The sequence below is a fragment of the Callionymus lyra genome, chromosome 3, assembly GCF_982586985.1.
Source record: "Callionymus lyra chromosome 3, fCalLyr1.hap1.1, whole genome shotgun sequence".
In the NCBI taxonomy this organism is placed as follows: domain Eukaryota; kingdom Metazoa; phylum Chordata; class Actinopteri; order Syngnathiformes; family Callionymidae; genus Callionymus; species Callionymus lyra.
In genome coordinates this window covers 28,164,089-28,179,345 of record NC_141820.1, presented here as the reverse complement: position 1 = coordinate 28,179,345, position 15,257 = coordinate 28,164,089, and the positions used below count along the sequence as shown (strand labels likewise).

At 38.8% G+C, this 15,257-nt stretch overlaps 2 protein-coding genes and 1 pseudogene across 3 annotated transcripts; all 3 read right to left on the bottom strand.

The window, feature by feature from the left end:
* Nucleotides 1–460: 460 nt before the first annotated feature.
* LOC148084292 (toll-like receptor 2 type-2) lies at nucleotides 461–3,622 on the bottom strand. 2 transcript variants are annotated; one of them, XM_087787388.1, is made up of 3 exons: nucleotides 3,545–3,622; nucleotides 3,302–3,481; nucleotides 461–1,495 (listed from the first exon to the last, which is right to left on the bottom strand). In XM_087787388.1, exons 1-3 carry the CDS (start codon nucleotides 3,556–3,558, stop codon nucleotides 982–984), a joined length of 708 nt encoding a protein of 235 aa, XP_087643514.1. In that variant the 5' UTR covers nucleotides 3,559–3,622; the 3' UTR covers nucleotides 461–981. The 2 variants fall into 2 exon arrangements, with proteins under 2 accessions (XP_087643514.1, XP_087643513.1); XM_087787387.1 differs by having other exon boundaries at nucleotides 461–3,481.
* Nucleotides 3,623–7,547: 3,925 nt separating this feature from the next.
* On the bottom strand, nucleotides 7,548–9,995 carry LOC148084291 (toll-like receptor 1; annotated as a pseudogene).
* A 1,365-nt stretch (nucleotides 9,996–11,360) lies between these two features.
* LOC148084290 (toll-like receptor 1) lies at nucleotides 11,361–14,490 on the bottom strand. The gene is made up of 2 exons (XM_087787386.1): nucleotides 14,450–14,490; nucleotides 11,361–14,386 (listed from the first exon to the last, which is right to left on the bottom strand). Exons 1-2 carry the CDS (start codon nucleotides 14,461–14,463, stop codon nucleotides 11,887–11,889), a joined length of 2,514 nt encoding a protein of 837 aa, XP_087643512.1. The 5' UTR covers nucleotides 14,464–14,490; the 3' UTR covers nucleotides 11,361–11,886.
* Nucleotides 14,491–15,257: the final 767 nt, after the last annotated feature.

Below are 15,257 nucleotides of genomic sequence, written 5' to 3'. Positions count from 1 at the left end.
GAAAATTTACATGTAAACCATAGACATTCTTTATGTTGGATTCTGACTACAGTAAGTAAGTAAGTAATATTTGTAGAGCGCTTTTATAGACCAGGGTCACAAAGCGCTTAAACAATCAAAACAATACCCAATAAAATATATGCTTAAGTCAAAGATAGAGCCTGGTATCACAATCTGTTTTAATCATTTCCTGTTATGGGCTGCAAGACTTTTGATTGATTACATATTATTTGTATTTATTTAGGTTTAACATCCCTGCATCCGTAGAAATACTGTAGACTATACAATATCCCCTCTATTACTACTACTACTTCTGATAAGAATGATGATAACAACCATAACAATGTTTAATGTCACTATTTAATCAACCTTTGCAGAGTTAAGGAGGAGCTTAAGTAGTCAGTTAAATAACAATTCAATAACATTTACCAAATAATCACAATGTAAGAAAAGCTGCGAATATTGAAAATGCTCTTTTATTGACAAAAAGTGATACAAATTGAGAGACTCTATAAACAGGCAACAACTACATGAGTAGAATTGGTGAACAAAAAAAGAAAAATAGTATATAATAAAATATAGAATGCATGTAAAAAAAGAGCAAAAAAGCAAAAGGTGAAGACATGTTCTTTGCAATTTAAATCACATTTTCCAAAATGCTTTTCTCCACTACAGGATCATATAAAATGCCACATATTCCTGCTGTCTCTGTGTGTATAAAAGCTTGAGACCTCCATGAGGAAAATAAAACATGTCAACACAAAAAGAAATATAAACCTTTTTAAGCATCGTAGAGAGATGTTCTTGCCATATTAGACATTACAAAACAAGTTTTTTAACACCATACACCTGAGATTATATTTTACAAAAGCTCAGAGTCTTCTACAATAGAAACATTTTGAAATTTAATTTACAAATTTGTGGAATATATTTATTTAGAAAACATAGTACAAGTCAGACAACGTTGGTTTCATCTTCAATTTACTCAAGATGTTCATATGCCGGCCCACTCCTATTAACTTGCCGTGAGATTTGGTTGGCTGTGTCTGAGATAGCCATGGCTACATCTTTTAAAGCAATGGACTTCTCTGCCGTACGCAGCATGGATTTAAGACTTGCCCAGAAAACCTGTTGCTTTCTTTCATTGTTGGGCCACTCCAGGTACGTCTGCTGCCTCAGTAGACGTCTTAGTCTCAAGAACTTCTTGGGCAAACAATCATCAGGCAACGGCTCCAAAAGGATGAAAACAAGGGAGTCCTCATGGACTCCAATGGCTCGGTGCTGAGCGAAGAACAGTTCGTAGTTACACCATTCGCTCTGGATAAAATGCTTGGAGAGGACAAAAAGGGTCTTGTAGCTGGATTCCACACAGTTAATGATGTTGTCTATGATCCAGTCTCCTGGTACAAAGTCACGTGCATGAACACACAGAGAAAACCCAGCATTTTCAAGGCACTTTACCAACTTGTTGTCCACCCAGTCTGCATCTTGATGGCTGTAGGAGATGAACCCATGATAAGCAAAAGATACATCTGTTAACATTTGCGATCGCTTCTTGCTTCGACTCTTCACCCGAATCCATACCATCAACATCTTTAAATACCACAAGCCATCATATTTGTAGAAAAGCACAATAATCGGGAACACTACAACCATCAAGCAAGACAGAGCTACAACAGCCCTGAGCCACATTATACATGATAGCTCAGTTGTTTTGTACTCAGAGAGGGGAAGGCCTGCGAGTGACAGAGGAGAATTGCAAGCGTAGTCAAGGGGCCAATCTAGAAGCAGGGATTTGTTAAAATGGGTGAGGAACCAGTGTGAGTCACACGAGCAGACGAATGGATTGTTCCCAGCTTTAATAGTCTGAAGACTTGGCAGTTGCTCCATGACCTCTTGGGATAGAAATGTGATGGCATTCTGGTCTATATAAAGACTGATCAAAGCAGGGGCGCCATGAAAGTCTGGGAGCGAGTGAATACCATTGGAACTTAGTATAAGGTGTGTTAGACTGGGTAGCAAAACTACATCATTCGGTGTTATGGTTGTGATTCCTGTTTTTGTCAAGTCAATCTTCATGAAATGTTTGGATAAGCATTGGAAAATACTATTGCCGAGGTTGTTGTTTGCCAGACTGATTTCTGTCAAGTGTTCAGGCCAATTGCATGGGTTATCAAGCGTGATGGAGTTGAAGCTGAGGTCGAGAAACTCTAGCGTGCTCATTTCATGTGTTTTATCGGCAAAGAATGACAGACTCTTGAAGCGGTTTTGGCTCAGGATCAACCGTTTCAGCTTTGGCAAAATGGAGGTGTATGTACAAGTGTACCACCAGAACCCACGGTCACTCAAAAGATTGTTGCTTAAATCCATAGTCTCCAGTGCTGGCAATGTTAAGAAGGATTGGCAGGGCACAATATTCATCCCAGTCCCAGAAAATTTCACATAGGTCAGATTTGAAGATGCCTTAAGGCTTATATTAATTATGGGGTACTTCATTTGAAAATGATTAACACCATCAATAGTTAATGAACGGAGACAAATGGAGTGATTGATGGTTTTCACCTGTAACCCATCTGGAGTATCTTCATTGTAACTCATGTGGACAAATGAGAAATCCTGAACGGTGGAGAGCCATACATTCTTAATAATTTCTCCCATAAAAGAGCTGTTTATCCAGGTATACTCCAAGGTTACATTCTTAATGTTTGGCATTGTTCTCAAGTTCACTAAAGGGTCCACGTCAAGGGTACAGTTGTCAGAAAACAAAGTGATAAATCTCAATGCTGTTGCTCCTGTCTTGTTCAAATCACATAGAATTTTGTCAAACAAGTCAAAACGACCACAAAAAGAAGAGTTGAGCGACATTTTCTTGATGGCCAATTTTCCAAGGGCACCAGCCTCATATTTTTGCCAAGGAATTCCAGCTCCTAGAGTGAAATGTTGCAAAGGGATCCTCTTCAGAGAATTGAAATCATCAGCGGTGACAGACCGAGCAGTTGTGCTTCCAAGAGAAAGGACCTCCAGATTCTTCATGAGCTCAAATGACCTCGGCACAGCATAGCTCTGGTAAGGATTGTCGGACATGTCAAGATTTTCCATGTTCGGCAACTTTAAATCAGGGATGGTCAGCAGTTTGTTGCTTGACATGTTCAGAACCTTGAGGGTTGGGACCTGATCGAAAGTATCAACCGAAATCTCTTTCAAACCACAGTTGGTGATCTTTAGGAAACAAAGCTTGACTAGTTTTGAAAATGAATCCCCATTTAGTCTCAGGATGAAGTTGTAAGATAGATCCAGATACCTGATGTAGTTGGGGAGATCAGGAGGAACATGGGTGAGATTCTGATGTGTGAGTTCCTTCACTTCTCTCCTGGATGTCACACACAGATTCATCCCTAGATCATCTGGTAATCCAGCTGTGAAGTCAAGGTCCTCCATCCAGATGACCAAGAGAGTTGTGACCAGGATAGTCACTTTGCCTCTGAGAAGAAAGAGAAATGAATAAGAACAATGTCCATGCGTGGCTAATGTAAACAGAGCTTACCTTCTTAGAAACATGACTGCAGAACTCAATCTTCAGTTCTGAGGTACCGAGCACTCTTTATTGTGATTTGACTTAAACTGCAAACCTCCAGATGACGAGTTTTGTTCCTCCTTTACTTTCATTTCCTGTTTTACATTACCTTAAGATTGTGGGAAGTTCAAGAAAAAATATTCATCTCATTTCACCACAGTGAAAAAGGGAAATTATTAATTTATGTAGATGATTAACTGCCATGTAATTGTGTTGAAGTGGCAGTTGGGGTAAGGCAAGAGATGAAGAAATTAAAGGGAGGAGAAGAATGACATTTAAAGGTACTGATCTTTACAAGGAGATGAAGACAGATGAAAAGGAGCATTCACAGAATAAGTTTTGACAGAAGAAGTACAGAAAGGCATAAAAGAAAATGGGTATTAAAACTGTAACTATGGAAGAAAGGCCAGACAGAGATAGAGAGAAAAATGAAAAGAATAAGAGTTTGTGAGAAAGTGAGAATGAAGATGTTCACAGGGTGCGGAATGACACAAATGTGACAGGAAACATCTTATCGCTGTCTTCGATGCTCGATGAAGTGGAAAAGCCAAAAAACATATCATTGAAGACTAACATCTTTCTCAAAAATAAACTTATTTCCCTTTTCTCTCTTTTCACTTCCTCTTCTAATCAAGACTGTATACATTGGTATAACCCTTTGTAAAAAGTGGGCCTCAGTTTTTACAATTTTCTTTCACTTGAAAAAGATTGAATATCAAAATAATTCATTGACAGACTTTATATCTGAGGGTGTCATTTATAGCACATAAAGAAAAGACACGTATGTACAATATTTTATAATAAATGAATGCTCATTGCCTCCAATAAAGTTTGTTAACACAAATAACTCAAACATGAATTCTTTCAATGACCTTTTCAGGACATGTTTATGATGGTACAAAGAACTAATGGCTGCATTTTGGGGAGGTTCTGGACCAGCATCTGGATGTAGGAATCATTTGATGGATATGTGACTCTGTCAAGAGCGAGGTTGTATGTACCTGAAACATCACATGGACACCTGGGGGCAGTACCTATGGATTGGAAAAATGGGATGGTGAGTCCCCATATCAAAGATGGCTATCGGATGGTATGTTCCAACTATAGATGGTCAATTCAGGGGTCCTGGAAAGAAGGCTCGAACTACGGACTGATAGGACCAAATGTGGTCTTCACCCGGTTTGTTGAACTATGGATCTATACCCTCGACAGGATCCTTGAGGCTTTATGGGAGTTTTCTAAACCTGTCTATATGTGTATTGTGGATCTGGAGAAAGGCATTCCCCATGTCCCACCAGTAATTTTATGGGGGGGGGCTCTCCCGAAATATGGGGTATTAGATACCAATGTTCTCTGTTGGTCTTAAAGGGCTAACCTGAGAACACAGACCATGTGTATAAGAAAGTTCAGAGTAGACTGTACTTTCTGAGGAGGCTCCGAACATTAAACATCTGCAGGAAACTCCTGTCCATGTTCTACCAGTCTGTGGTGGCCAGTGTCCTGTTCTATGCTGTGGTGTGTTGGGTTGGGAATGTGTCCAAGAGGAGGTCCACAGGTTGGGCAGATTGAGTCCTTTGCGGAAGTTGACCTGAACCACCGGGACTCGCTTCTGTGTCACTTTACTCGCTTGTTCCGCTGCTGGCGTCAGAAAACCACCACAAGTAGTGGAGGAAACACCAGAGGCAACTCGCTGGATCAAGTGAGTCTGCGGCTGCGCAAGAAGGGTCTTCAACGTTCCCCCTTCGCGAGGGGTTTTGGGTAGTGGAGTTCGTGAACTTTGCGTATGCAGAGAGGGCTCGGAAAGTCGGAAGGTATCAGGGAATTAATATGTGATAAATACATTTATATTAAAAAATATGTTTGACTTATTTTAATATTATATATAATATCATTTTGTTTAAATAACTAAAATTTCCCTGAGATTCAGCAAACAAAAAAAAATAAAAATGGTGGTTTATTTCACTTATTGTTATGCTCGCAACTTCTTAAAAAACATGTAAGTAAGTAAGTAAGTCGTTTTTATTTGTATAGCGCTTTTCTAGACCAGGGTCACAAAGCGCTTAAACAATCAAAACAATATTCAATAAAGTATATATTTTAAAGGGCAAATAAAACTGATAACACAACAGGAGTTCCAGAAAATCAAGGAAAAGCCTGAACAAATAAAAACGTCTTAAGATGTTTCTTGAAGGAGTCAGAAGACTCCATCAAGCGCAAAGAGAGAGGAAGATCTTTCCAAAGCTTAGGAGCAACAGCCTGGAAGGATTTCTCTCCTCACGTCCTGAACCGTGTGCGTGGAACCATCAGTAGATTCTGATCCAAAGAGCTCAGAGCCCGAGCTGGGGTATAAGGCTGGATCTGATCAGTGATGTAAGGAGGAGCCTGACCATGAATAGATCTGAAAGTAAGGACCAGACTTTTAAAGTTGATTCTGAAAGAAACTGGAAGCCAGTGATGAGTTTTAAGGATTGGAGAAATGTGAGTTCTTCTACTTGAGCGGGTCAGAATTCTTGCTGCAGAGTTCTGTAACAACTGCAGGCGAGACAGCTCCTTCTTGTTAAGACATGAAAATAAACTGTTGCAGTAGTCCAGGCGAGAAGACACAAACGCATGGATTACAAGCTCCATGTCCATGATTATAAGTGGTAGGTTTGTTTGACATCGGAGTTAGAATACCTGGATGTGTTGATTTTGTCCCTTGAGTCCTATGAGAAAGTGTGGGGTCCCTGGCCATAGGATAAGGGTGTTGAATGAGCCCAGGCATGGAGAAGAGTTTGGGAACCACTGTATAGTATAAACGTGTCCCATCAGTCTTTGAATGAGAATTCCTAACACCGAATTTGAATTTGAAAAACTGTCAAATTTCAAGCAATTGTATATACTGTATATGCATTTATACATTCAGACTAAAATTCAAGGTGTGAAAAAAAGACTTAATGTGTAAAATAAAAAATAAATAAAAATCATATGTTAAAAAAAATAAATAAATAAGTGTAACAAATACGTTTTTGAATTCAGAACATACACACAACTAAGAAGAAGCATTCGGTTGACCCGGATGTTAACAGTAATTTAACCAAATTTCTGACACTGAATTAATTTATTTTTACATGTCATTTTTTGACCTTAATATTTTTCAATTAACTGTTTAAACTGAATATATGTTTGACATTGAATGTATTTACACAGTCATCTATTCATGCATTGAAACAAGTCTAATGGTACTTATATATGTATGTACTTTCATAGTACAGCACAAACTATATTTGTGTGTGCATCTATGTATTTTTTTTCTACTCTTGGGATTTATTTATAATCATTTTTAAAACAAATCTATTTTTACAATCAAATTTTTATAAAATAAATGAAAGGGTGTTGGTTAGTAATACTTTCCTTTATTGGCTTATAATACAACAACTGAGAGCAAAAACTATGTATGCTAAAGTTATTACGATATAAGCAAGATCAAACCAACAAAATACTTTATAAAGAACATAAAACAATCAAATGGTGTGTATGCTAATAGTATCAGGCACTAGGGGGAGATGTTTCTTTGCAAATTAAATAAAGCGTTTCAAAAACCATCCATGAGCCTATTATACAAGCATGAAGGACAACAAACTATGTTGTTGGTTGGCACTGACGATTGAGACATGTCTCATTATACTATTAAATAAAAATACCTATATAAAACTTTAAATTTAAAAATGAAACAGTCATATAGTTTGATGTTTAGGAAAAAAAAAACATTGGCAAGTTCATTAGCAATGAGCCAGAAACATCTGTTTTAATATTTTAACTCTACAAATTTTCGCGATCAAAGTCCTAATCACATGTGCAGATCGTCCGTAGAAAACATGGCGTGACATATATTTGCATCCACATCATACCTGAGAGAAATATTACATTTGACGGAGGACTATTGACACATTATATTTCACTGTGGCCAAAGACAACATTTTATGGAAATATGTTTTGCCATTTATAGGTATGTTGGCAATATAGTTATTTATTTACAGAAAAAGATACATTTGGATAAATTTGCCTTAAATCCTTTCTAAACTTCCGATTCAATTTGGCCGGCTGTGTTTGGAATAGAACTAGCTGCAGTTTTCCTAACAACTGCCTTCTCTGCCGTACGCAACATGGATTTAAGACTTTCCCAGAAAACCTGTTGCTTCCTTTCATCGTCAGGCCACTCCAGGTACGTCTGCTGCCTCAGTAGACGTCTTAGTCTCAAGAACTTCTTGGGCAAACAATCATCAGGCAACGGCTCCAAAAGGATGAAAACAAGGGAGTCCTCATGGACTCCAATGGCTCGGTGCTGAGCGAAGAACAGTTCGTAGTTACACCATTCGCTCTGGATAAAATGCTTGGAGAGGACAAAAAGGGTCTTGTAGCTGGATTCCACACAGTTAATGATGTTGTCTATGATCCAGTCTCCTGGTACAAAGTCACGTGCATGAACACACAGAGAAAACCCAGCACTTTCAAGGCACTTTACCAACTTGTTGTCCACCCAGTCTGCATCGTGATGGCTGTAGGAGATGAACCCATGATAAGCAAAAGATACATCTGTTAAAATTTGCGATCGCTTCTTGCTTCGACTCTTCACTCGAATCCATACCATCAACATCTTTAAATACCAAAAGCCATCATATTTGTAGCACAATAATAGGGAACACTACAACCATCAAGCAAGACAGAGCTACAACAGCCCTGAGCCACAATATACATGATAGCTCAGTTGTTTTGTACTCAGAGAGGGGAAGGCCTGCAAGTGACAGAGGAGAATTGCAAGCGTAGTCTAGGGGCCAATCTAGAAGCAGGGATTTGTTAAAATGGGTGAGGAACCAGTGTGAGTCACACGAGCAGACGAATGGATTGTTCCCAGCTTTAATAGTCTGAAGACTTGGCAGTTGGTCCATGACCTCTTGGGATAGAAATGGGATTGCGTTCTGGTCTATATAAAGACTGATCAAAGCAGGGGCGTCATGAAAGTCCGGGAGCGAGTGAATACCATTGGAACTTAGTATAAGGTGTGTTAGACTGGGAAGCAAAACTACATCATTCGGTGTTATGGTTGTGATTCCTGTTTTTGTCAAGTCAATCTTCAGGAAATGTTTGGATAAGCATTGGAAAACACTATTTCCGAGGTTGTTGTTTGCCAGACTGATTTCTGTCAAGTGTTCCGGGCAATTGCATGGGTTATCAAGCGTGATGGAGTTGAAGCTGAGGTCGAGAAACTCTAGCGTGCTCATTTCATGTGTTTTATCGGCAAAGAATGACAAACTCTTGAAGCGGTTTTGGCTCAGGATCAACCGTTTCAGCTTTGGCAAAATGGAGGTGGATGTACAAGTGTACCACCAGAGCCCACCCTCATTCAAAAGATTGTTGCTTAAATCCATAGTCTCCAGTGCTGGCAATTTAAAGAAGGATTCATCCCAGTCCCAGAAAATTTCACATAAGTCAGATTGCAAGCTCCGTCAAAGCTTATATTAATTATGGGGTACCTCATTTGATAATGCTTCACACCATCAATAGTTAATGAACGCAGACTGATGAAGCGGGTAATGTTTATAACCTGTAACCCATCTGGAGTATCTTCATTGTAAATCATGTGGACAAATGATAAATCCTGAACAGTGGAGAGCCATACATTCTTCACAAGTGCTCCCATAAAAGAGCTGTTCATCCAGGTATACTCCAAGGTTACATTCTTAATGTTTGGCATTGTTCTCAAATTCACGAAAGGGTCCCAATCAAGGTTACAGTTGTCAGAAAACAAAGTGATAAATCTCAATGCTGTTGCTCTTGTCTTGTTCAAATCACGTAGAACTTTGTCAAACAAGTCAAAACGACCACAAAAAGAAGAGTTGAGCGACATTTTCTTGATGGACAATTTTCCAAGGGCACCCGACTCATATTTTTGCCAAGGAATTCCAGCTCCTAGAGTGAAATGTTGCAAAGGGATCCTCAGCAGGGAATTGAAGTCATCAGCGGTGACAGACCAAGCAGTTGTGCTTCCAAGAGAAAGGACATCCAGATTCTTCATGAGCTCAAATGACCTCGGCACAGCATAGCTCTGGTAAGGATTGTCGGACATGTCAAGATTTTCCATGTTCGGCAACTTTAAATCAGGGATGGTCAGCAGTTTGTTGCTGGAAATGTTCAGAACCTTGAGGGTTGGGACCTGATCGAAAGTATCAACCGAAATCTCTTTCAAACCACAGTTGGTGATCTTTAGGAAACAAAGCTTGACAAGTCTTGAAAATGAATCCCCATTTAGTCTCTGGATGAAGTTGTAAGATAGATCCAGATACCTGATGTAGTTGGGGAGATCAGGAGGAACACGAGTGAGATTCTGATGTGTGAGTTCCTTCACTTCTTTCCTGGATGTCACACACAGATTCATCCCTAGATCATCTGGTAATCCAGCTGTTAAATCAAGGTCCTCCATCCAGATGACCAAGAGAGTTGTGACCAGGATAGTCACTTTGCCTCTGAGAAGAAAGAAAAATTAATAAGAACAATGTCTTCGAAACATGACTGCAGAACTCAATCTTCAGACTCACAAACCTGACAAACCCTTTTTATTGTATATATCGCCGACTGCAATCTTCCAACCTATAAGATTTAATTCCTCTTTTATATAACTTCATGATCTTTTAGACAGATTAAAAGGGATAGAGCGAAAGATACACTAGACCATAAAAAGTTACTGAGCCCTTTTTTCTTCTTTTTTTTGTAGACTGCAAACATCCACCCTATAAAGTGTTGTTCCTCTTTTACTACAATGTCCTCTTTCTAAAACATGTTTTGAAAGAGATTTTCATTTTATTTGGCTCAGAAGATCCTTCAATACGTAAAGTTACCTAAAAATGAAAATGATTATTAATTCAAACAGCATTTTTACTGTAATGGTGAGGTTGACCCAGAAGTGGAAACGGTCTCAGAACATAGATCAGTATTGGATCAATGTCTTCTGAAACAAATTAAATTTAAAATCCAGAGGAGAAGAGGCAATGACTCAAGTCATGCATATCTGCCGAGATGAAACAAAAGCACGAAACAGAGTCTGAAGCAGACAAAAATATTAAGATAAGACACACAGGAAATATGACATTAAACACATTGCTTTGAAAGCATATCAATAATTGAATTAACTGAAAATATTTTGTTTGACTTTTAATATATTCCTAGAAATATGAGATCTTAAATCATACTAAAATGTTTATTAAAGTTTGGGGATAAAGAAAGACAAATAGTTAGTGATGAAGGATAGAAAGATAATATTGTGGAGATTGTTAAGGTTACCTAAAAAGGGATTCTTGAGAATTTGCAGGTAAACCATAGACATTCTTTATGTTGGTTTCTACCTCCAGTAAGTAAGTAATATTTGTAGAGCGCTTTTATAGACCAGGGTCACAAAGCGCTTAAACAATCGAAACAATACCCAACAAAAATATATGTTTAAGTCAAAGATAGAGCCTGGTATCACAATCTGTTTTCATCATTTCCTGTTATGGGTTGCAAGACTTTTGATTGATTACATAATATTTGGATTTATTTGGATTTAACATCCCTGCATTCGTAGAAATACTGTAGACTGTACAATATCCCCACTATTACTACTAACACTTCTGATAAGAATGATGATAACAACCATAACAATGTTTAATGTCACTATTTAATCAACTTTTGCAGAGTTAAGGAGGAGCTTAATTAGTCAGTTGAATAACAATTCAATAACATTTACCAAATAATCACAATGTAAGAAAAGCTGTGAATATTGAAAATGCTCTTTTATTGACAAAAAGTGATACAAATTGAGAGAATCTATAAACAGGCAATAACTACATGAGTAGAATTGGTGAACAAAAAAAGAAAAATAGTATGTAATAGAACATAGAATGCATGTAAAAAAAGAGCAAAAAATGCAACAGGGGAAGACACGTTCTTTGCAATTTAAATCACATTTTCCAAAATGCTTTTCTCCACTACAGGATCATATAAAATGTCACATATTCCTGCAGTCTCTGTCTTTACAAAAGCTTGAGACCCCCGTGAGGAAAGGAAAACATGTCAACACAAAAAGAAATATAAACTTTTTTAAGCATCGTAGAGAGATGTTCTTGCCATATTAGACAGTAAAAAATAAGTTTTTTAACACCATACACCTGAGATTATATTTCACAAAAGCTCAGAGTCTTCTACAATAGAAACATTTTGAAATTTAATTGACAAATTTGTGGAATATATTTATTTAGAAAACATAGTACAAGTCAGACAACGTTGGTTTCATCTTCAATTTACTCAAGATGTTCATATGCCGGCCCACTCCTATTAACTTGCCGTGAGATTTGGTTGGCTGTGTCTGAGATAGCCATGGCTACATCTTTTAAAGCAATGGACTTCTCTGCCGTACGCAGCATGGATTTAAGACTTGCCCAGAAAACCTGTTGCTTCCTTTCATCGTCGGGCCACTCCAGGTACGTCTGCTGCCTCAGTAGACGTCTTAGTCTCAAGAACTTCTTGGGCAAACAATCATCAGGCAACGGCTCCAAAAGGATGAAAACAAGGGAGTCCTCATGGACTCCAATGGCTCGGTGCTGAGCGAAGAACAGTTCGTAGTTACACCATTCGCTCTGGATAAAATGCTTGGAGAGGACAAAAAGGGTCTTGTAGCTGGATTCCACACAGTTAATGATGTTGTCTATGATCCAGTCTCCTGGTACAAAGTCACGTGCATGAACACACAGAGAAAACCCAGCATTTTCAAGGCACTTTACCAACTTGTTGTCCACCCAGTCTGCATCTTGATGGCTGTAGGAGATGAACCCATGATAAACAAATGATACATCTGTTAACATTTGCGATCGCTTCTTGCTTCGACTCTTCACCCGAATCCATACCATCAACATCTTTAAATACCACAAGCCATCATATTTGTAGAAAAGCACAATAATCGGGAACACTACAACCATCAAGCAAGACAGAGCTACAACAGCCCTGAGCCACAATATACATGATAGCTCAATTGTTTTGTACTCAGAGAGGGGAAGGCCTGCGAGTGACAGAGGAGAATTGCAAGCGTAGTCTAGGGGCCAATCCAGAAGCAGGGATTTGTTAAAATGGGTGAGGAACCAGTGTGAGTCACACGAGCAGACGAATGGATTGTTCCCAGCTTTAATAGTCTGAAGACTTGGCAGTTGCTCCATGACCTCTTGGGATAGAAATGGGATGGCGTTCTGGTCTATATAAAGACTGATCAAATCAGGGGCGCCATGAAAGTCTGGGAGCGAGTGAATACCATTGGAACTTAGTATAAGGTGTGTTAGACTGGGTAGCAAAACTACATCATTCGGTGTTATGGTTGTGATTCCTGTTTTTGTCAAGTCAATCTTCATGAAATGTTTGGATAAGCATTGGAAAATACTATTGCCGAGGTTGTTGTTTGCCAGACTGATTTCTGTCAAGTGTTCAGGCCAATTGCATGGGTTATCAAGCGTGATGGAGTTGAAGCTGAGGTCGAGAAACTCTAGCGTGCTCATTTCATGTGTTTTATCGGCAAAGAATGACAGACTCTTGAAGCGGTTTTGGCTCAGGATCAACCGTTTCAGCTTTGGCAAAATGGAGGTGTATGTACAAGTGTACCACCAGAACCCACGGTCACTCAAAAGATTGTTGCTTAAATCCATAGTCTCCAGTGCTGGCAATGTTAAGAAGGATTGGCAGGGCACAATATTCATCCCAGTCCCAGAACATTTCACATAGGTCAGATTTGAAGATGCCTCAAGGCTAATATTAATTATGGGGTACTTCATTTGAAAATGATTAACACCATCAATAGTTAATGAACGGAAACCGATGGAGTGATTGATGGTTTTCACTTGTAACCCATCTGGAGTATCTTCATTGTAACTCATGTGGACAAATGAGAAATCCTGAACGGTGGAGAGCCATACATTCTTAATAAGTTCTCCCATAAAAGAGCTGTTTATCCAGGTATACTCCAAGGTTACATTCTTAATGTTTGGCATTGTTCTCAAGTTCACGAAAGGGTCCACGTCAAGGGTACAGTTGTCAGAAAACAAAGTGATAAATCTCAATGCTGTTGCTCCTGTCTTGTTCAAATCACGTAGAACTTTGTCAAACAAGTCAAAACGACCACAAAAAGAAGAGTTGAGCGACATTTTCTTGATGGCCAATTTTCCAAGGGCACCCGCCTCATATTTTTGCCAAGAAATTCCAGCTCCTAGAGTGAAATGTTGCAAAGGGATCCTCAGCAGGGAATTGAAGTCATCAGCGGTGACAGACCGAGCAGTTGTGCTTCCAAGAGAAAGGACCTCCAGATTCTTCATGAGCTCAAATGACCTCGGCACAGCATAGCTCTGGTAAGGATTGTCGGACATGTCAAGATTTTCCATGTTCGGCAACTTTAAATCAGGGATGGTCAGCAGTTTGTTGCTGGAAATGTTCAGAACCTTGAGGGTTGGGACCTGATCGAAAGTATCAACCGAAATCTCTTTCAAACCACAGTTGGTGATCTTTAGGAAACAAAGCTTGACTAGTCTTGAAAATGAATCCCCATTTAGTCTCTGGATGAAGTTGTAAGATAGATCCAGATACCTGATGTAGTTGGGGAGATCAGGAGGAACATGAGTGAGATTCTGATGTGTGATTTCCTTCACTTCTCTCCTGGATGTCACACACAGATTCAGCCCTAGATCATCTGGTAATCCAGCTGTGAAGTCAAGGTCCTCCATCCAGATGACCAAGAGAGTTGTGACCAGGATAGTCACTTTGCCCCTGAGAAGAAAGAGAAATGAATAAGAACAATGTCCATGCGTGGCTAATGTAAACACAGCTTACCTTCTTCGAAACATGACTGCAGAACTCAATCTTCAGTACTGAGGTACCGAGCACTCTTTATTGTGATTTGACTTAAACTACAAACCTCCAGATGACGAGTTTTGTTCCTCCTTTACTTTCATTTCCTCTTTTACCTTACCTTAAGATTGTGGGAAGTTAAAGTAAAAATACACATTTCAATTTCTGATTTCACCATAGTGAAAAAGGGAAATTATTAATTTATGTAGATGATTAACTTCCATGTAATTGTGGTGAAGTGGCAGTTGGGGTAAGGCAAGATATGAAGAAATTAAAGGGAGGAGAAGAATGACATTTGAAGGGACTGATCTTTACAAGGAGATGAAGACAGATGAAAAGGAGCATTCACAGAAGAAGTTTTGACAGAAGAAGTACAGAAAGGCATAAAAGAAAATGGGTATTAAAACTGTAACTATGGAAGAAAGGCCAGACAGAGATAGAGAGAAAAATGAAAAGAATAAGAGTTTGTGAGAAAGTGAGAATGAAGATGTTCACAGGGTGCGGAATGACACAAATGTGACAGGAAACATCTTATCGCTGTCTTCGATGCTCGATGAAGTGGAAAAGCCAAAAAACATATCATTAAAGACTAACATCTTTCTCAAAAATAAACTTATTTCCCTTTTCTCTCTTTTCACTTCCTCTTCTAATCACGACTGTATACATTGGTATAACCCTTTGTAAAGAGTGGGCCTCAGTTTTTACAATTTTCTTTCACTTGAAAAAGATTGAATATCAAAATAATTAATTGACAGACTTTATATCTGAGGGTGTCATTTATAGCACATAA